Source organism: Coregonus lavaretus, assembly GCF_964263955.1.
Source record: "Coregonus lavaretus genome assembly, chromosome: 2".
Classification (NCBI taxonomy): Eukaryota; Metazoa; Chordata; class Actinopteri; order Salmoniformes; family Salmonidae; genus Coregonus; species Coregonus lavaretus.
In genome coordinates this window covers 78,694,613-78,717,614 of record NC_139989.1, presented here as the reverse complement: position 1 = coordinate 78,717,614, position 23,002 = coordinate 78,694,613, and the positions used below count along the sequence as shown (strand labels likewise).

The 23,002-nt window shown below is 42.9% G+C and overlaps 2 protein-coding genes across 3 annotated transcripts; both read left to right on the top strand.

The window, feature by feature from the left end:
- Positions 1–11,140: 11,140 nt before the first annotated feature.
- LOC311141642 (NLR family CARD domain-containing protein 3-like) lies at positions 11,141–13,765 on the top strand. 2 transcript variants are annotated; one of them, XM_084177040.1, is made up of 2 exons: positions 11,141–11,363; positions 11,741–13,765. In XM_084177040.1, exons 1-2 carry the CDS (start codon positions 11,153–11,155, stop codon positions 13,501–13,503), a joined length of 1,974 nt encoding a protein of 657 aa, XP_084033166.1. In that variant the 5' UTR covers positions 11,141–11,152; the 3' UTR covers positions 13,504–13,765. The 2 variants fall into 2 exon arrangements, with proteins under 2 accessions (XP_084033166.1, XP_084033165.1); XM_084177039.1 differs by having other exon boundaries at positions 11,735–13,765.
- LOC311098935 (stonustoxin subunit beta-like) lies at positions 13,513–16,168 on the top strand (the record flags this gene model as incomplete). Its single annotated transcript, XM_084139489.1, has 4 exons — positions 13,513–13,523; positions 14,486–14,659; positions 15,109–15,155; positions 15,625–16,168. 4 exons carry the CDS (start codon positions 13,513–13,515, stop codon positions 16,149–16,151), a joined length of 759 nt encoding a protein of 252 aa, XP_083995615.1. The 3' UTR covers positions 16,152–16,168.
- Between the last annotated feature and the right edge of the window lie 6,834 nt (positions 16,169–23,002).

Sequence of the window (23,002 nt, the reverse complement as noted above, 5' to 3'; positions counted from 1 at the left end):
ATAGTCTAGTTATTACATCAACTACCTGGTACCCTGCACATTGACTCAGTGCTGGTACTCCTTGTATATAGTCTAGTTATTACCTCAACTTCCTGGTACCCCTGCACATTGACTCAGTACTGGTACTCCTTGTATATAGTCTAGTTATTACCTCAACTACCTGGTACCCTGCACATTGACTCAATACTGGTACTCCTTGTATATAGTCTAGTTATTACATCAACTACCTGGTACCCCTGCACATTGACTCAGTACTGGTACTCCTTGTATATAGTCTAGTTATTACCTCAACTACCTGGTACCCTGCACATTGACTCAGTACTGGTACTCCTTGTATATAGTCTAGTTATTACCTCAACTACCTGGTACCCCTGCACATTGACTCAGTACTGGTACTCCTTGTATATAGTCTAGTTATTACCTCAACTTCCTGGTACCCCTGCACATTGACTCAGTACTGGTACTCCTTGTATATAGTCTAGTTATTACCTCAACTTCCTGGTACCCCTGCACATTGACTCAGTACTGGTACTCCTTGTATATAGTCTAGTTATTACCTCAACTACCTGGTACCCTGCACATTGACTCAATACTGGTACTCCTTGTATATAGTCTAGTTATTACATCAACTACCTGGTACCCCTGCACATTGACTCAGTACTGGTACTCCTTGTATATAGTCTAGTTATTACCTCAACTACCTTGTACCCCTGCACATTGACTCAGTACTGGTACTCCTTGTATATAGTCTAGTTATTACCTCAACTACCTGGTACCCCTGGACATTGACTCAGTACTGGTACTCCTTGTATATAGTCTAGTTATTACCTCAACTACCTGGTACCCCTGCACATTGACTCAGTACTGGTACTCCTTGTATATAGTCTAGTTATTACCTCAACTACCTGGTACCCTGCACATTGACTCAATACTGGTACTCCTTGTATATAGTCTAGTTATTACATCAACTACCTGGTACCCCTGCACATTGACTCAGTACTGGTACTCCTTGTATATAGTCTAGTTATTACCTCAACTACCTGGTACCCTGCACATTGACTCAGTACTGGTACTCCTTGTATATAGTCTAGTTATTACCTCAAATACCTGGTACCCCTGCACATTGACTCAGTACTGGTACTCCTTGTATATAGTCTAGTTATTACCTCAACTTCCTGGTACCCCTGCACATTGACTCAGTACTGGTACTCCTTGTATATAGTCTAGTTATTACCTCAACTTCCTGGTACCCCTGCACATTGACTCAGTACTGGTACTCCTTGTATATAGTCTAGTTATTACCTCAACTACCTGGTACCCTGCACATTGACTCAATACTGGTACTCCTTGTATATAGTCTAGTTATTACATCAACTACCTGGTACCCCTGCACATTGACTCAGTACTGGTACTCCTTGTATATAGTCTAGTTATTACCTCAACTACCTTGTACCCCTGCACATTGACTCAGTACTGGTACTCCTTGTATATAGTCTAGTTATTACCTCAACTACCTGGTACCCCTGGACATTGACTCAGTACTGGTACTCCTTGTATATAGTCTAGTTATTACCTCAACTACCTGGTACCCCTGCACATTGACTCAGTACTGGTACTCCTTGTATATAGTCTAGTTATTACCTCAACTACCTGGTACCCCTGCACATTGACTCAGTACTGGTACTCCTTGTATATAGTCTAGTTATTACCTCAACTATCTGGTACCCCTGCACATTGACTCAGTACTGGTACTCCTTGTATATAGTCTAGTTATTACCTCAACTACCTGGTACCCTGCACATTGACTCAGTACTTTTACTCCTTGTATATAGTCTAGTTATTACATCAACTACCTGGTACCCCTGCACATTGACTCAGTACTGGTACTCCTTGTATATAGTCTAGTTATTACCTCAACTACCTGGTACCCCTGCACATTGACTCAGTACTGGTACTCCTTGTATATAGTCTAGTTATTACCTCAACTACCTGGTACCCCTGCACATTGACTCAGTACTGGTACTCCTTGTATATAGTCTAGTTATTACCTCAACTACCTGGTACCCTGCACATTGACTCAGTACTGGTACTCCTTGTATATAGTCTAGTTATTACCTCAACTACCTGGTACCCTGCACATTGACTCAGTACTGGTACTCCTTATATATAGTCTAGTTATTACCTCAACTACCTGGTACCCTGCACATTGACTCAGTACTGGTACTCCTTGTATATAGTCTAGTTATTACATCAACTACCTGGTACCCCTGCACATTGACTCAGTACTGGTACTCCTTGTATATAGTCTAGTTATTACCTCAACTACCTGGTACCCTGCACATTGATTCAGTACTGGTACTCCTTGTATATATTCTAGTTATTACCTCAACTACCTGGTACCCCTGGACATTGACTCGGTACTGGTACTCCTTGTATATAGTCTAGTTATTACATCAACTACCTGGTACCCTGCACATTGACTCAGTACTGGTACTCCTTGGATATAGTCTAGTTATTACCTCAACTTCATGGTACCCCTGCACATTGACTCAGTACTGGTACTCCTTGTATATAGTCTAGTTATTACCTCAACTACCTGGTACCCTGCACATTGACTCAGTACTGGTACTCCTGGTATATAGTCTAGTTATTACCTCAACTACCTGGTACCCTGCACATTGACTCAGTACTGGTACTCCTTGTATATAGTCTAGTTATTACCTCAACTACCTGGTACCCCTGCACATTGACTCAGTACTGGTACTCCTTGTATATAGTCTAGTTATTACCTCAACTTCCTGGTACCCCTGCACATTGACTCAGTACTGGTACTCCTTGTATATTGTCTAGTTATTACCTCAACTACCTGGTACCCTGCACATTGACTCAATACTGGTACTCCTTGTATTTAGTCTAGTTATTACATCAACTACCTGGTACCCCTGCACATTGACTCAGTACTGGTACTCCTTGTATATAGTCTAGTTATTACCTCAACTACCTTGTACCCCTGCACATTGACTCAGTACTGGTACTCTTTGTATATAGTCTAGTTATTACCTCAACTACCTGGTACCCCTGGACATTGATTCAGTACTGGTACTCCTTGTATATAGTCTAGTTATTACCTCAACTACCTGGTACCCCTGCACATTGACTCAGTACTGGTACTCCTTGTATATAGTCTAGTTATTACCTCAACTACCTGGTACCCCTGCACATCGACTCAGTACTGTTACTCCTTGTATATAGTCTAGTTATTACCTCAACTATCTGGTACCCCTGCACATTGACTCAGTACTGGTACTCCTTGTATATAGTCTAGTTATTACCTCAACTACCTGGTACCCTGCACATTGACTCAGTACTGGTACTCCTTGTATATAGTCTAGTTATTACATCAACTACCTGGTACCCCTGCACATTGACTCAGTACTGGTACTCCTTGTATATAGTCTAGTTATTACCTCAACTACCTGGTACCCCTGCACATTGACTCAGTACTGGTACTCCTTGTATATAGTCTAGTTATTACCTCAACTACCTGGTACCCCTGCACATTAACTCAGTACTGGTACTCCTTGTATATAGTCTAGTTATTACCTCAACTTCCTGGTACCCCTGCACATTGACTCAGTACTGGTACTCCTTGTATATAGTCTAGTTATTACCTCAACTACCTGGTACCCTGCACATTGACTCAGTACTGGTACTCCTTGTATATAGTCTAGTTATTACCTCAACTACCTGGTACCCTGCACATTGACTCAGTACTGGTACTCCTCATATATAGTCTAGTTATTACCTCAACTACCTGGTACCCCTGCACATTGACTCAGTACTGGTACACCTTGTATATAGTCTAGTTATTACCTCAACTACCTGGTACCCCTGCACATTGACTCAGTACTGGTACTCCTTGTATATAGTCTAGTTATTACCTCAACTACCTGGTACCCTGCACATTGACTCAGTACTGGTACTCCTTATATATAGTCTAGTTATTACCTCAACTACCTGGTACCCCTGCACATTGACTCAGTACTGGTACACCTTGTATATAGTCTAGTTATTACCTCAACTACCTGGTACCCCTGGACATTGACTCAGTACTGGTACTCCTTGTATATAGCCTCATTACTACCTCAACTACCTGGTACCCCTGCACATTGACTCATTACTGGTACTCCTTATATATAGTCTAGTTATTACCTCAACTACCTGGTACCCCTGCACATTGACTCAGTACTGGTACTCCTTGTATATAGTCTAGTTATTACCTCAACTACCTGGTACCCCTGGACATTGACTCAGTACTGGTACTCCTTGTATATAGTCTAGTTATTACCTCAACTACCTGGTACCCCTGCACATTGACTCAGTACTGGTACTCCTTGTATATAGTCTAGTTATTACCTCAACTACCTGGTACCCCTGCACATTGACTCAGTACTGGTACTCCTTGTATATAGTCTAGTTATTACCTCAACTATCTGGTACCCCTGCACATTGACTCAGTACTGGTACTCCTTGTATATAGTCTAGTTATTACCTCAACTACCTGGTACCCTGCACATTGACTCAGTACTTTTACTCCTTGTATATAGTCTAGTTATTACATCAACTACCTGGTACCCCTGCACATTGACTCAGTACTGGTACTCCTTGTATATAGTCTAGTTATTACCTCAACTACCTGGTACCCCTGCACATTGACTCAGTACTGGTACTCCTTGTATATAGTCTAGTTATTACCTCAACTACCTGGTACCCCTGCACATTGACTCAGTACTGGTACTCCTTGTATATAGTCTAGTTATTACCTCAACTACCTGGTACCCTGCACATTGACTCAGTACTGGTACTCCTTGTATATAGTCTAGTTATTACCTCAAGTACCTGGTACCATGCACATTGACTCAGTACTGGTACTCCTTATATATAGTCTAGTTATTACCTCAACTACCTGGTACCCTGCACATTGACTCAGTACTGGTACTCCTTGTATATAGTCTAGTTATTACATCAACTACCTGGTACCCCTGCACATTGACTCAGTACTGGTACTCCTTGTATATAGTCTAGTTATTACCTCAACTACCTGGTACCCTGCACATTGATTCAGTACTGGTACACCTTGTATATATTCTAGTTATTACCTCAACTACCTGGTACCCCTGGACATTGACTCAGTACTGGTACTCCTTGTATATAGTCTAGTTATTACATCAACTACCTGGTACCCTGCACATTGACTCAGTACTGGTACTCCTTGGATATAGTCTAGTTATTACCTCAACTTCCTGGTACCCCTGCACATTGACTCAGTACTGGTACTCCTTGTATATAGTCTAGTTATTACCTCAACTACCTGGTACCCTGCACATTGACTCAGTACTGGTACTCCTGGTATATAGTCTAGTTATTACCTCAACTACCTGGTACCCTGCACATTGACTCAGTACTGGTACTCCTTGTATATAGTCTAGTTATTACCTCAACTACCTGGTACCCCTGCACATTGACTCAGTACTGGTACTCCTTGTATATAGTCTAGTTATTACCTCAACTTCCTGGTACCCCTGCACATTGACTCAGTACTGGTACTCCTTGTATATAGTCTAGTTATTACCTCAACTACCTGGTACCCTGCACATTGACTCAATACTGGTACTCCTTGTATTTAGTCTAGTTATTACATCAACTACCTGGTACCCCTGCACATTGACTCAGTACTGGTACTCCTTGTATATAGTCTAGTTATTACCTCAACTACCTTGTACCCCTGCACATTGACTCAGTACTGGTACTCCTTGTATATAGTCTAGTTATTACCTCAACTACCTGGTACCCCTGCACATTGACTCAGTACTGGTACTCCTTGTATATAGTCTAGTTATTACCTCAACTATCTGGTACCCCTGCACATTGACTCAGTACTGGTACTCCTTGTATATAGTCTAGTTATTACCTCAACTACCTGGTACCCTGCACATTGACTCAGTACTTTTACTCCTTGTATATAGTCTAGTTATTACATCAACTACCTGGTACCCCTGCACATTGACTCAGTACTGGTACTCCTTGTATATAGTCTAGTTATTACCTCAACTACCTGGTACCCCTGCACATTGACTCAGTACTGGTACTCCTTGTATATAGTCTAGTTATTACCTCAACTACCTGGTACCCCTGCACATTGACTCAGTACTGGTACTCCTTGTATATAGTCTAGTTATTACCTCAACTACCTGGTACCCTGCACATTGACTCAGTACTGGTACTCCTTGTATATAGTCTAGTTATTACCTCAACTACCTGGTACCCTGCACATTGACTCAGTACTGGTACTCCTTATATATAGTCTAGTTATTACCTCAACTACCTGGTACCCTACACATTGACTCAGTACTGGTACTCCTTGTATATAGTCTAGTTATTACATCAACTACCTGGTACCCCTGCACATTGACTCAGTACTGGTACTCCTTGTATATAGTCTAGTTATTACCTCAACTACCTGGTACCCTGCACATTGATTCAGTACTGGTACACCTTGTATATATTCTAGTTATTACCTCAACTACCTGGTACCCCTGGACATTGACTCGGTACTGGTACTCCTTGTATATAGTCTAGTTATTACATCAACTACCTGGTACCCTGCACATTGACTCAGTACTGGTACTCCTTGGATATAGTCTAGTTATTACCTCAACTTCCTGGTACCCCTGCACATTGACTCAGTACTGGTACTCCTTGTATATAGTCTAGTTATTACCTCAACTACCTGGTACCCTGCACATTGACTCAGTACTGGTACTCCTGGTATATAGTCTAGTTATTACCTCAACTACCTGGTACCCTGCACATTGACTCAGTACTGGTACTCCTTGTATATAGTCTAGTTATTACCTCAACTACCTGGTACCCCTGCACATTGACTCAGTACTGGTACTCCTTGTATATAGTCTAGTTATTACCTCAACTTCCTGGTACCCCTGCACATTGACTCAGTACTGGTACTCCTTGTATATAGTCTAGTTATTACCTCAACTACCTGGTACCCTGCACATTGACTCAATACTGGTACTCCTTGTATTTAGTCTAGTTATTACATCAACTACCTGGTACCCCTGCACATTGACTCAGTACTGGTACTCCTTGTATATAGTCTAGTTATTACCTCAACTACCTTGTACCCCTGCACATTGACTCAGTACTGGTACTCCTTGTATATAGTCTAGTTATTACCTCAACTACCTGGTACCCCTGGACATTGATTCAGTACTGGTACTCCTTGTATATAGTCTAGTTATTACCTCAACTACCTGGTACCCCTGCACATTGACTCAGTACTGGTACTCCTTGTATATAGTCTAGTTATTACCTCAACTACCTGGTACCCCTGCACATTGACTCAGTACTGGTACTCCTTGTATATAGTCTAGTTATTACCTCAACTATCTGGTACCCCTGCACATTGACTCAGTACTGGTACTCCTTGTATATAGTCTAGTTATTACCTCAACTACCTGGTACCCTGCACATTGACTCAGTACTGGTACTCCTTGTATATAGTCTAGTTATTACCTCAACTACCTGGTACCCTGCACATTGACTCAGTACTGGTACTCCTCATATATAGTCTAGTTATTACCTCAACTACCTGGTACCCCTGCACATTGACTCAGTACTGGTACTCCTTGTATATAGTCTAGTTATTACCTCAACTACCTGGTACCCCTGCACATTAACTCAGTACTGGTACTCCTTGTATATAGTCTAGTTATTACCTCAACTTCCTGGTACCCCTGCACATTGACTCAGTACTGGTACTCCTTGTATATAGTCTAGTTATTACCTCAACTACCTGGTACCCTGCACATTGACTCAGTACTGGTACTCCTTGTATATAGTCTAGTTATTACCTCAACTACCTGGTACCCTGCACATTGACTCAGTACTGGTACTCCTCATATATAGTCTAGTTATTACCTCAACTACCTGGTACCCCTGCACATTGACTCAGTACTGGTACACCTTGTATATAGTCTAGTTATTACCTCAACTACCTGGTACCCCTGCACATTGACTCAGTACTGGTACTCCTTGTATATAGTCTAGTTATTACCTCAACTACCTGGTACCCTGCACATTGACTCAGTACTGGTACTCCTTATATATAGTCTAGTTATTACCTCAACTACCTGGTACCCCTGCACATTGACTCAGTACTGGTACACCTTGTATATAGTCTAGTTATTACCTCAACTACCTGGTACCCCTGGACATTGACTCAGTACTGGTACTCCTTGTATATAGCCTCATTACTACCTCAACTACCTGGTACCCCTGCACATTGACTCATTACTGGTACTCCTTATATATAGTCTAGTTATTACCTCAACTACCTGGTACCCCTGCACATTGACTCAGTACTGGTACTCCTTGTATATAGTCTAGTTATTACCTCAACTACCTGGTACCCCTGCACATTGACTCAGTACTGGTACTCCTTGTATATAGTCTAGTTATTACCTCAACTACCTGGTACCCTGCACATTGACTCAGTACTGGTACTCCTTATAGCCTCATTATTGTTATTTTATTATGTTACTATTTCCTTTTTTTATTTAGTGAATTTTTGTGACTTTTGAACTCTGCATTGTTGGGAAAGGGCTCATAAGTAAGCATTTCACGGTAAAGTGTACCACTGTTGTATTCGGTGCATGTGAGAAATACAATTTGATTTGATTTGAAGCTCATGCGCAGAAATACGTCATTGAGTCTAATGGTCGTCTTGTGCCGAACTGCACATGTGCTGGATGTCAAATCAAAGGCACTCCTTCGATAAAAAGTTGTTTTTGACTAACATGAAAATGTGTCCGTTTGTTTAACTACTTAAGACAGAACATTTTCAAAATGAACAACTAAGGAAGTGATTTTTACCTCTCATTGACTTCTCAAACCCCAAACCCTGGCCTTGTCTGATTCATATGTATTCCCAGAAGACATTTTGTACATCAGCAGTTGTCACAAAGTGCTTATATAGAAACCCAGTCTAAAACCACAAAGAGATAGCAATGCAGATGTAGAAGCACGGTGGCTAGGAAAAACTCCCTAGAAAGGCAGGAACCTAGGAAGAAACCTAGAGAGGAACCAGGCTCTGAGGGGTGGCCAGTCCTCTTCTGGCTGTGCTGGGAGGAGATTATAAGAGGATATGGCCATTAAGTACAGATCGTTCTTCAAGATTTTCAAATGTTCATAGATGACCAGCAGGTTCAAATAATAATCACTGTGGTTATAGAGGGTGCAACACGTCAGCACCTCAGGAGTAAATGTCAGTTGGCTGTTCATAGCCGAGCATTCAGAGGTTGAGACAGCAGGTGTGGTAGAGAGAGAGAGAGAGAAGGAGAGAGAGGGGCGAAACAGCAGGTTCGGGACAAGGTCGCACGTCCGGTGAACAGGTCAGAGTTCCATATCCGCAGGCAGACCAGTAGAAACTGGATAAGCAGCATGACAAGGTATCACGTCCGGTGGAGCATGTATCGATACTGATAGGATCGAAAGAAGGGGAGCGCTGCTCTCGGATCAGTTTTCCCCATTAAAATCTTATCTTATAATTATTTCCCAATACTGATGACAGATCAGCTCCTAGAGAGATATTACCACCTACGGCTGCAAGTATTGAGGCTGCTAATTCTAAATCACAGATTTGGCACATCATTGGGCACATGTTAGGCTACACATCATGAAATATATTGAGACAAATTACAGACCGTAGTCTACAAGTAGAAAAATAGAACTCAATTGATTGAACATTAAATGTATTTCAATTTGATTGAAATAGGCCTATAGCCTACTGTTTATATTTTAATGCAGTCATCTTGGTGTTCATTTGAAACAAATTTGTATACGTCCCTTGTTTGAATCAATTGCAAAGACATTGGCAACTTTGTATTTGTACTCAACTTTGTTCTGAATTTATCTGCGGTCACAAAGAGACGGATAAACCATGTGATTCTATGTTTACTGGAGATCTTCTGTGTATAAAGTCATGCGGAAGGGCAAAAAAGCATCTATGATGCTAATAGGAAGATTCTAACAATGAACTTAGCCTTAAGATGCTTTTGGGAAACCAGTCCTGGATAAGAACATCTGCTAAATGACTAAAATGTAAAATGTAAATGTTTTACATACAGATCTCATATTACTGTATTGAATGTTGTACATGTGTACAGTACTTTATTACAAATGTGGTTATTTGTTACATTTATTACTGTGTAAAACCTAGCAATACTTCTGATTTCTCTGAGAGTGAGGCAGATATATAGCATTTTACAAAAGAAACACATTATTTGTCTCTGAAATGAAACCATCAAGTGATAGATTTTAAACAAATACATGTCTGTCATTGAACAACCCCATACCATGACTAGATGGTGAAAAAACACACCAATCTCTTTCATAATTTCTTTAAACAATAAAAGCTAATTTATGAACATTTCTGAAAATGTATATATAGCGTTTTGGAATGAAACTCTTGTTTCCTCATCTGAGCTCAGAGTAGATGAGAGATGTAATGTTTGTCTCTGTTGTGTTGAAGCCCAATCAAGAAGGAGAGACCAGCCTCCCCTGTACCCAGCTGTGTGTCCATGAAGAGTGACTGGTCTATGAAACCTCCTATAAAGTTTAGAGAGGGAGACTTTTCTAGTGAACAAAGGTAAGAAGAACTCATGGGTCATGGTCAGTGAGTTAAACAACACTGTCTCTAGTCATTTTACCATTTATTTTTGTTGTTGTCATAATCCATAGGCTAATCCTTTTTTCCATTTTCATAGTCCTGAAACAATATTAAACAAACACAACATTCCCTCCCTGTGTGTGTGTGTGTGTGTGTGTGTGTGTGTGTGTGTGTGTGTGTGTGTGTGTGTGTGTGTGTGTGTGTGTGTGTGTGTGTGTGTGTGTGTGCACTCCCTGGATGAGGAGATGTAATCTCAGTGTATGTGGTCTTGTTATGTACATTTGTTTTTGTTTACCTCAAGTAAAGTTGATCTGTCAATCATTCATTCATGTGTTAATGAGAAAGCATTTAGTCTCTTGCTTAACTTATTGACTTGATTCATTTCAGTTGCTTGAAGACAATATTATGACATTTGTGAAGAACGAGCTGAAGATGTTCAAGAGGATTCTTAGTCCAGAACTCCCAGAAGGCTTTGAGAGTCAGAAGCAGGATAAGGAAGTGGTGGATGCTGAAGATGAGAAGCAGGAGAGCAGTGCCAGAGAGGGGGCTCTGAAGATCACACTGCACGTCCTGAGGAAAATGAACCAGAAGGAGCTTGCTGACACACTGGAGAAAAGTAAGAGCTGTCTGCCTCATGTTGAATGCTGTTTTAGAACATTTAAAAGCTGTAGCTAAAGTACAGCTAAAGTAGCTGTGTAACTCAGTGATATTGTAGCAGCCTTAACTCAATACCTAATGACCTCATCAAGTAGCAGCAGGGATGTGTTGTGGTGATTAATTGAGAGAGAGAGAGAGAGAGAGAGAGAGAGAGAAAGATCATAATAATATAATCAGTCACACCAGTCTGTAATGCATTATGAAAACATTTACACATTTATACAGTCAGTTAAGAGAATAAAGTATTATCATTTAAAATGTTATAACAGTCCTAGAATACTGTAGGCATTAAAACAGACGTAATATTAATATGTTCTGTGTTATTTCTAGATTCAGATGAGCGTGCTGTGATTTGCCAACGTGAACTCAAATCCAATCTAAAGAAGAAGTTTCAATGTGTATTTGAGGGGATCGCTAAACAAGGAAACCCAACACTTCTCAATAAGATCTACACAGAGCTCTACATCACAGAGGGTGGAACAGGAGAGGTCAATAATGAACATGAGCTGAGACAGATTGAGACAACAACCAGGAAACAAGCAAGACCAGAGACTGCAATCAAATGTAACGACATCTTCAAACCCTTAACTGGACAAGACAAACTTATCAGAACTGTGCTTACAAAGGGAGTTGCTGGCATTGGAAAAACAGTCTCTGTGCAGAAGTTCATTCTGGACTGGGCTGAAGGAAAAGCAAATCAAGATGTCCAATTTGTATTTTCATTCCCTTTTCGGGAGCTGAATTTGATGAAAATGGAAAAACACACTTTCATTGAACTTCTCAATCACTTCTCAAAGGAAACCAAAGAATCAAGAATCTCCAACTACGACAAGTACAAAGTTATGTTCATCTTTGATGGTCTGGATGAGTGCCGACTGCCCTTAGACTTCCAGAAGAACAAGATCTGTTGTGACGTCACAAAGTCAACCTCAGTGGATGTTCTGCTGACAAATCTCATCAAGGGAAATCTGCTTCCCTCTGCTCTCCTCTGGATAACTACCCGACCTGCAGCAGCCAATAAGATCCCTTCAGAATGTGTTGACCAGGTGACAGAGGTACGAGGGTTCAATGACCCACAGAAGGAGGAGTACTTCAGGAAGAGATTCAGTGATGAGGACCTGGCCAGCAGAATCATCTCACACATAAAGACATCAAGGAGCCTCCACATCATGTGCCACATTCCAGTCTTCTGTTGGATTTCTGCAACAGTCCTTGAACACATGTTGAGTACAGACCAGAGAGAAGAGATGCCCAAGACTCTGACTGAGATGTACACACACCTTGTGGAGTTTCATACCAAACAGAAGAATGAAAAGTATCTTGGGAAAGAAGAGACAGGTCCACACTGGAATAAAGAGAGCATTCTGTCACTGGGAAAACTGGCTTTTCAACAGCTTGTGAATGGCAATCTGATTTTCTATGAAGAAGACCTGAAGGAGGCTGGCATTGATGTCAATGAAGCCTCAGTGTACTCAGGATTGTGCACACAGATCTTTAAAGAGGAATGTGTGCTGTACCAGGACAAGGTGTACTGCTTCGTGCATCTGAGCATTCAGGAGTTTCTGGCTGCTGTATTTGTGTTCCTCTCATTCTTCAACAACGATGAGAATCTAATGGCCGAACCGCAAGTTACTGAAGTTACTGTCTACAAGAGTGCTGTGGATAAAGCCTTACAAAGTGAGACAGGAAACCTGGACCTGTTCCTCCGCTTCCTTCTGGGCCTCTCACTGGAGTCCAATCAGAAGCACTTACGAGGTCTACTGACAACAACAAGAAGCAGCTCACACAGCCATGAAGAAACAGTGAAGTACATCAAGGAGAAGATCAGGGAGAATCCCTCTCCAGAGAGGTGCATCAATCTGTTCCACTGTCTGAATGAACTGAATGACCATTCTCTAGTGGAGAAGATCCAAAGCTACCTGAGATCAGGAAGTGTCTCAGAAGAAGAACTGTCACCTGCACAGTGGTCAGCTCTGGTCTTTGTGTTGCTGACTTCAGAAAAGGAGCTGGATGTGTTTGACCTGAAGAAATACTCCAGATCAGAGGAAGGTCTTCTGAGGCTGCTACCAGTGGTCAAAGCCTCCAGAGCTGCTCTGTGAGTACATCAAATGACATTTAAGTACTAATCATCAGGAAGAAATATTCAGTTTAGAGAAATATATGTATTATTGAGAAACATATTGAATCAATGCATTGATGTTCACATTAGTATAACAATATGACCATACAATTCTAGGAGACGGAAGATGAATCTATATGTAGTTTAAGAGAATAAACCAAATGCATCTGCCATTGTCCTTCTACACTACTGGTGTTAAATTAACAGTGTGTTTGTGAAATCATGATGATCTCTTTGCAGGCTGTCAGGCTGTCTAGTCACAGAGAAAGGCTGTGCTTCTCTGGTCTCAGCTCTGAAGTCAAACCCCTCACACCTGAGAGAGCTGGACCTGAGCTACAATCACCCAGGAGACTCAGGAGTCAGACTGCTCTCTGCTGGACTGGAGGAATGCAACCAATGAGTTTGAGACCAAATACTCAACTTTTGACTACTTTAATACACTGTAAGTGAATTGGTCAGAATACTTATGACTTCTTCAAATGGGGGGACTAGATACATAAAGTGCTTTCATTTTGTAAACGGTGAAACAGATATGTATTAAAATACCCTCAAATAAAAGGTGACATTATATACTGTCACCTCATATGAAACATTTGATCTGAAATCCAAAATGCTGGAGTATAGAGCCACATTTAAAATGTTATCTTCACTGTCAAAATAGATATGGTGTGGACTGTATACTCAATACAATCTAAATCTGATACCTCACTGTCTGTCTTTTGACTGATACTGCTTTTTAAACTGCTCTGGTCAGTCTACTCAAATATTTGTAATATGCATTTTTCTCTCTACAAGCAATACTTTGATAATTTGTCATTTCTAATAATGATACATTAATATATGAATAGATATGGCAGGTTTCAGGACACTGATGTATCTGAATATGTTGAAAAAATATACTGCCACTATTTTCACCACCAAAGAATAGCAGTGTGGTTTTAATATGATTTGACTCTTTGCAGGCTGTCAGGCTGTCTAGTCACAGAGGAAGGCTGTGCTTCTCTGGTCTCAGCTCTGAAGTCAAACCCCTCACACCTGAGAGAGCTGGACCTGAGCTACAATCACCCAGGAGACTCAGGAGTCAGACTGCTCTCTGCTGGACTGGAGGATCCACACTGCAGACTGGAGAAACTCAAGTATATAGAGGGTTTATGTCAATGTTCATATCAAACATGTTGGAGTTATCAGGCTAGTTAAGACAAACATTCTGACCACCACTTGGACTCAGTTATATAAAGACTGTGTGTGTGTGTGTGTGTGTGTGTGTGTGTGTGTGTGTGTGTGTGTGTGTGTGTGTGTGTGTGTGTGTGTGTGTGTGTGTGTGTGTGTGTGTGTGTGTGTGTGTGTGTGTGTGTGTGTGTGTGTGTGTGTGTGTGTGTGTGTGTGTGTGTGTGTGTGTGTGTGTGTGTGTGTGTGTGTGTGTGTGTGTGTGTGTGTGTGTGTGTGTGTGTGCGTGTGTTTGTGTGCGTGTGTTTGTGTGTGTGTCCAGTGTGTGTGTGTGTGTGTGTCCAGTGTGTGTGTGTGTGTGTGTGTGAGTTCAGGTGTATCCCTCAATGACTGTCTGTTCTTCTGCTTACCGCTACAGTGTGGAACATGGTGGAGAGAACACAATGAAACCTGGACTTAGAAAATGTGAGTGTTGACTGCTGTGAAGAATATGACTAAGAATAAGTCTTAATTCAAGTGAAGTCAAAGTCAAAGACCACCATCATTACTTACTTGGTCATATTAAATATCAGCTGTAGTTCTACAGAAGCACAAATCAGGGACACCAAAGTTTACAAAGAGTTGCTTTGACAATTTGTTTGTCTGTGTGTGTGTGTGTGTGTGTGTGTGTGTGTGTGTTTGTGTGTGTGTGTGTGTGTTCATGCATGCATACAGGTGTGTGTGTGTGTGTGTGTGTGTGTGTAATTAATGGGAATAAGTGTGTTTTATATTACCATACAGTACAACATATGATCATTCAACAAGTCTCAAGTTACCTTAACTTCTCCTTTTGATACGTAGAAACATCTACATTAAATGAATTAGTGAAAAGTGAGTTAACATTCTAATGTGAATGATGATGATTTCTAATATTGTGTCTGGTTTCATCCATCAGATGTCTGTGATCTCACACTGGACCTAAACACAGTAAACAGATTCCTCTCTCTGTCTGATGAGAACAGAAAGGTGACATGGAGGAGAGAGGAGCAGCCGTATCCTGATCACCCAGAGAGATTTGAGGACTGGGAACAGGTGCTGTGTAGAGAGGGTCTGACTGGACGCTGTTACTGGGAGGTAGAGTGGAGTGGGAGAGGGGCTGATATAGGAGTGACAAATAAAGGAATCAGCAGGAGAGGATGGGGTAATGACTGTTGGCTTGGATGTAATGACAAGTCCTGGAGTCTGTTCTGCTCTGACAACAGTTACTTAGCCAGGCACAATAATAAGTCCACTACCATAGACGTCCCCTCCTCCAGCTCCCACAGAGTAGGAGTGTATCTGGACTGGCCAGCCGGCACTCTGTCCTTCTACAGAGTTTCCTCTGACACACTGACCCACCTGAACACATTCCACTCCACATTCACTGAGCCCCTCTATCCAGGGTTTAGGGTTTATGTTGTTGACTCCTCAGTGTCCCTGTAAATAATAACCATGGTAACACTGGACACACACACACAGACTGGACACACACACAAACACATTAAACACACACACACACACTGTACACACAAACACACACTGTACACACACACACACACTGAACACACACACTGGACACACACAAACAAACACACACACACACTGTACACACACACACACACACTGAACACACACACTGGACACACACAAACATACACACACACACACACACACACACTGGACAAACACAAACACTGGACACACTCACACTGGACATACACACACACACACTGGACAAACACAAACACTGGACACACACACACTGGACACACACACACACTGGACACACACACACACACATACACACACACACACACACACACACACACACACACACACACTGGACACAAACACAAACTGGACACAAACATACACACACTGGACATACACACGCACACTGGATACACACACACACTGGACACACACATACACACTCACACACACACACTGGACACACACACACTGGACATACACACTGGACACACACACACACTGGACACACACACACACTGGACACACACACACACACTGGACACACACACACACACACACTGGACACACACACACATACTGAACACACACACACACTGGCACACACACTGACACACACTGGACACACAAACACACTTGATACACACACACTGTTCACACACACACACACACACACACACACACACACACACACACACACACACACTGAACAAACACACTGAACACACACACACCGGACAAACACACACTGGACAAACACACACTGGACACACACACACACACACACACTGGACACACACTGGACAAACACACCCACACACTGGACACACACACACTGAACACACACACACTGGACACACACACACTGGACACACACACACACACACACAGAGGACACACACACACTGGACACACACACTGGACACACACACACACACACTGGACAAACACACACACACATACACACAGGACACACACACACACTGGACACACACACACACACATACACACTGGACACACACACTGGATACACACACACACTGATCACACACACACACACACACACTGGACACACACACTCACATACACTGGACACACACACACACACACACACACACACAGGAAACACACACAGGACACACACACACTGGACACACACACACACACACCTGACACACACACACAGGACACACACACACACTGGACACACACACACACACTGGACACACACACACACACACACTGGACACACACACACACACACACACACACTGGACACACACAAACACACACACACACACACTGGACACACACACATACGCTGGACACACACACACACACACACACACTCACTCTGGACCCACACACATACACACTGGACACACACACACTGGACACACACACACACACACTGGACACACACACTGGACACACACAAATACGCTGGACACACACACACACTCACACTGGACCCACACACATACACACTGGACACACACACACCTGACACACACACACACACAGGACACACACACACACAGGACACACACACACACACACTCACACACACTGGACACACACACTCACACACACTGGACACACACACAGACACTGGACTCACACACACACACACTGGACACACACACTCACACACACTGGACACACACACAGACACTGGACACACACACATACACACTTACACACACACTCACACACACTGGACACACACACATACACACTTACACACACACACACACACACACACACTGGACACACACAATCACACACACTGGACACACACACAGACACTGGACACACACACATACACACTTACACACACAATCACACACACTGGACACACACACATACGCTGGACACACACACACACTGGACACACACACACACACTCACACTGGACACACACACTGGACACACACACACACACACACACTGGACACACACACATACACACTGGACACACACACACAGGACACACACTGGACACACACACACTGGACACACACACACACTGAACACACACACACACACACACTGAACACACACACTGGATACACAAACACAATGGACACACACAAACTGGACACACACACACTAAACATACACGCTGGACACACACACACACTGGACACACACACACTGGACACGCATCCACACACACACACTGGACACACACACACACATACACACACTGGACACACACACACACACACTGGACACACACACACTGAACATACACACACACACTGAACACACACACACACACACACACACACACACACACACACACACACACTGGATACACAAACACAATGGACACACACACACACTGATCACACACACACACACACACACACACACTGGACACTGGACACACACACACTGAACACACACACACACACACACACACACACACACACACACTGGATACACAAACACAATGGACACACACACACTGATCACACACACACACACACACACTGGACACTGGACACACACACACTGGACACACACACACTAAACATACACGCTGGATACACACACACACTGAACACACACGCTGAACACACACACACACACACACAAACACACACACACTGAACACACACACACACACTGGACACACACACACTGGACACACACACACACTGGACACGCATCCACACACACACACTGGACACACACACACACACATACACACACTGGATTCACACACACACACACACTGGACACACACATACATACACATTGGACACACACACACTGAACACACACTGAACACACACACACTGGACACACACACACACAAACACAGACACACACACACACTGGACAGACACACACTGGACACACACACACACACACACACACACACACTGGAAACACACACACTCACACACTGAACACACACACACACTGACACTGAACACACACACATACTGGACACACACACATTGAACACACACACATTGAACACACACACACACAGGACACACACACACACACACACTGGACCAACACACACTGGACACACACACACTGGACACATTTCCATGTGCTGGACAGGACTTTGCTATGGCATCTTCTGTTTGGGTGTCTCAGGTCAGGTCTGAGCCATGATCAGAATGTGTCTCTGTGTCTATTTCCAGCCCTGCCATTTCTACCTGTCCTGATCTAGTATTTCACCCCTGACCTCCTCACACCGTCTCACTGTCCATGTCTGCTTTTAGCTCCCACCTCTACTTCACTGTGTTATAATGGACCTTATGCTTGTTATGTCACCTCTGGAACCAGTTATCAAACATACTGACCTTTCTGACCCTATCCCATGGCCCTACTTTCTACAACTGAACATTTAAATTCCTCTATGAGTTTTGTTTCGTGTCCATTTACTTTTTTATGTATTTGTTGTATATTGGGGTTGTGCTGCAGAGCATCATGGGGGTTTGTATGTGTTGAGATGATCACGTTCCAGATAAATTGTTGAACTGATTCCTGTCTCCTGTCTCATCATTATTGAATTGTTGTACAGACATGGTTATGAAACCCACCAGACATAACAACAGATTGGTGATGAGTAAGTCTGAATCTACAGGAACTATTCTGTCTGGAAGAAGTGGGTTTTTACAACTGTTTAAAACTGTTATTTTCTGTGGTCCAGTCTAGGCTAATGTTAGCACAGTGTATTGCTAGCAGAGGCAAGTGCATAGTCGAGCTAGCTAAGAAAGAGCGTTAACATCGTCATGGACGGCAGAAAAGGACTGGAGACGGACGTCGGAGCGGAAAAACAAAATGATTAAAATGGAGGAATATACAGTGATTAAAGGAAAGTACATTTATTCAACTGTGAAGATGAACTTTGGAATAAAAAATTGCTAAATGAGCGAATTTAGGAGGAAACGTCAGTGAGTGAAGTGAATGAAGATCACATGACTGAGGAAAATATTGCTGTGGTTGAGGACAATACTGAAGTGAGTGACAATCAGGAGCTTATTGAGAAACGAAAAATGATTGGAATTGTTGGAAACATTGGACAATTTGATGAAAGTATTGAGCAGTGGAGCTCATATACAGAACAGTTTGAATATTTTGTTATTGTAAATGACATGGATGAGGACAACATTGTGCCTACATGTTTTAGTGTAATGGGGCCAAAGACATTTAATTTACTAGGCAGCCTGCTACAGCCAGACAGAACAGGTAATAAGACGTATGGGGATATTGTGGAGATACTTAAAGGACATTTTTCACCAGAACCACTAGTTAATGCTGAAAGGTTCAGGTTCCACAGGAGACATCAGGAAGAGGGAGAATCAGTAACAATGTTTGCTGCTGCATTAAAGAAACTACCAGAACACTGAGTTTAATGCTGTTCTAAATGACATCATTAGAGACAGACTAGTATGTGGGCTACGGAGTGAAGCTACACAAAAGAGACTGTTGACTGAAAGTCATCTGACCTTGGCAAAGGACATTGGAATCAGTGTGTCCATGGAACTAGCTGCTAAAGAGGCTCACCAGTTGAGTTCATCAGGAACTTAGTGGGTTCTTCTAACAATCCTAATTATCAGCTGATAAATTTTAATCTCATACACAGGGTAAACCTTCCACCTAGAAAACATCATTTAATAGAAATCACAACCGTTCCTCTGTGTGATCTATGTAATCAAGGTGCCTTGGGCTCCTTTAATCATATGTACTGGGAGTGACCAGGGGACATGTTTTGGAAAGAGGTATCTAAGTGGTTAAGAGCGTTGTGCCAGTAACCGAAAGGTCGCTGGTTCTAATCCCCGAGCCGACTAGGTGAAAAATCTATCGATGTGCCCTTGAGCAAGGCACTTAACCCTAATTCCTCATGTAAGTCGCTCTGGATAAGAGCGTCTGCTAAATGACAAAAAAAAAGGTATCCTCATACCTTGTTCCCCCTAACTGTTATTACTGAATGATAATTCACCACTGTCATTACAGCGAAGACGTATAATGTTGTCAGGTTGGACAGCAGCTAAAAAGATGTTGGAACTAAGATGGCAACCACCAAACCTCATTGGATCAGCACTTTTATAGATATAATGTATTTAGAACTATCCACTGCTTGGATCCATGGGGCTAGCCAAACAACAAATGCAGCTGAAACCATAAAATAACTCCTGTAGTGGGTTTTACCCAACAGATTGACCGTTAATTATCATTTTTGTGCAAATGTGTACCTTGATTTAGTATTTCATTTAATGGAGATCAGGTTGGGTGTGTTGGGGTGGTCCCAGGAGGGGTTGGAGGGTGGGTTGGGGTGGTCCCAGGAGGGGTTGGAGGGTGGGTTGGGGTGGTCTCAGGAGGGGTTGGAGGGTGGGTTGGGGTGGTCCCAGGAGGGGCTGGAGGGTGGGTTGGGGTGGTCCCAGGAGGGGTTGGAGGGTGGGTTGGGGTGGTCCCAGGAGGGGTTGGAGGGTGGGTTGGGGTGGTCCCAGGAGGGGTTGGAGGGTGGGTTGAGGTGGTCCCAGGAGGGGTTGGAGGGTGGGTTGGGGTGGTCCCAGGAGGGGTTGGAGGGTGGGTTGGGGTGGTCCCAGGAGGGGTTGGAGGGTGGGTTGGGGTGGTCCCAGGAGGGGTTGGAGGGTGGGTTGGGGTGGTCCCAGGAGGGGTTGGAGGGTGGGTTGGGGTGGTCCCAGGAGGGGTTGGAGGGTGGGTTGGGGTGGTCCCAGGAGGGGTTGGAGGGTGGGTTGATGCAGCTGAGGTGGGTGATTGTATATGTGGTTTATTATAATTGTATTTATCTGCAATAACTAGTTTCCATAATATACTGATATATATTTTAACAGTATTGTGTCTCTAGCTGTATAACCATTCCTGCTGCTATTTGTTCTGATATATATTTTAACAGTATTGTGTTTCTAGCTGTATAACCATTCCTGCTGCTATTTGTTCTGATATATATTTTAACAGTATTGTGTCTCTAGCTGTATAACCATTCCTGCTGCTATTTGTTCTTGTCTGTGTTCCTTTAAAATAAATAAAAAGTTTCAACAGTTTCAACTGAAAATCAGAGACCGGGAATTCAAGTCACATGCTGGTGTAAGGACATGGATTGTCCAGCCTGTGGTAAAAAGGGCAACATCGGACAAGTCTCCAGAAACAAAAAGAGAACAGAGAAATCACAAAAACGGGAAACAAGAAACAGGCATTCCAACGAAAGACACATAGACATGTTCACACTGTTGAGTAAGAGAACACTGAGGTGAGTGACTCATCAGACGAGGAAGTAACACTGAAAATCCTGACTTTTTCCTGGCGGGCCGCACGGCTACTATGTCTCCCCCTTGCTAGAGGGACAGCCGGTGGGTATGGAGATTGACACAGGGGCAGCTGTATCTCTTGTGTCAGAAAAAATACACTGAAACACCTTCCACTTCAACCAGCGCACCTCGTGTTAAAGACTTACACAGGTGAATCTGTCGCTGTGAGAGGCATCACTGATGTCACAGTTCAGTTAAACAGACAAACTGAAAAGCTGCCACTCTATGTTGTGAAAGGAGACTATGCATCACTACTGGGATGTTCATAGTTGGAGAAAATCACACTGGACTGGCCATCAGTGCATACAATGACACATGGAGACACAGACCTACCTGCCATCTTAAAGAAACATGGAGAAGTCTTTAATGGACAGCTGGGTAGTATGAACGACATTACAGGGAAGCTTAGCATTAAGCCAGACAGCAAACCAACGTTTCTGAAAGCAGGATCTGTACATTATGCTATCAGACCATAAGTCAAGGCTGACTTGGACGCTTTAG

Excerpts from the sequence above, each read along its gene's own strand:
- LOC311141642 (XM_084177039.1), top strand. The coding sequence starts at position 11,153 with ATGACATTTGTGAAGAACGAGCTGAAGATGTTCAAGAGGATTCTTAGT. Across the intron at positions 11,364-11,734 it reads TGCTGACACACTGGAGAAAA|ATTCAGATGAGCGTGCTGTG; the intron begins GTAAGAGCTGTC and ends TGTTATTTCTAG.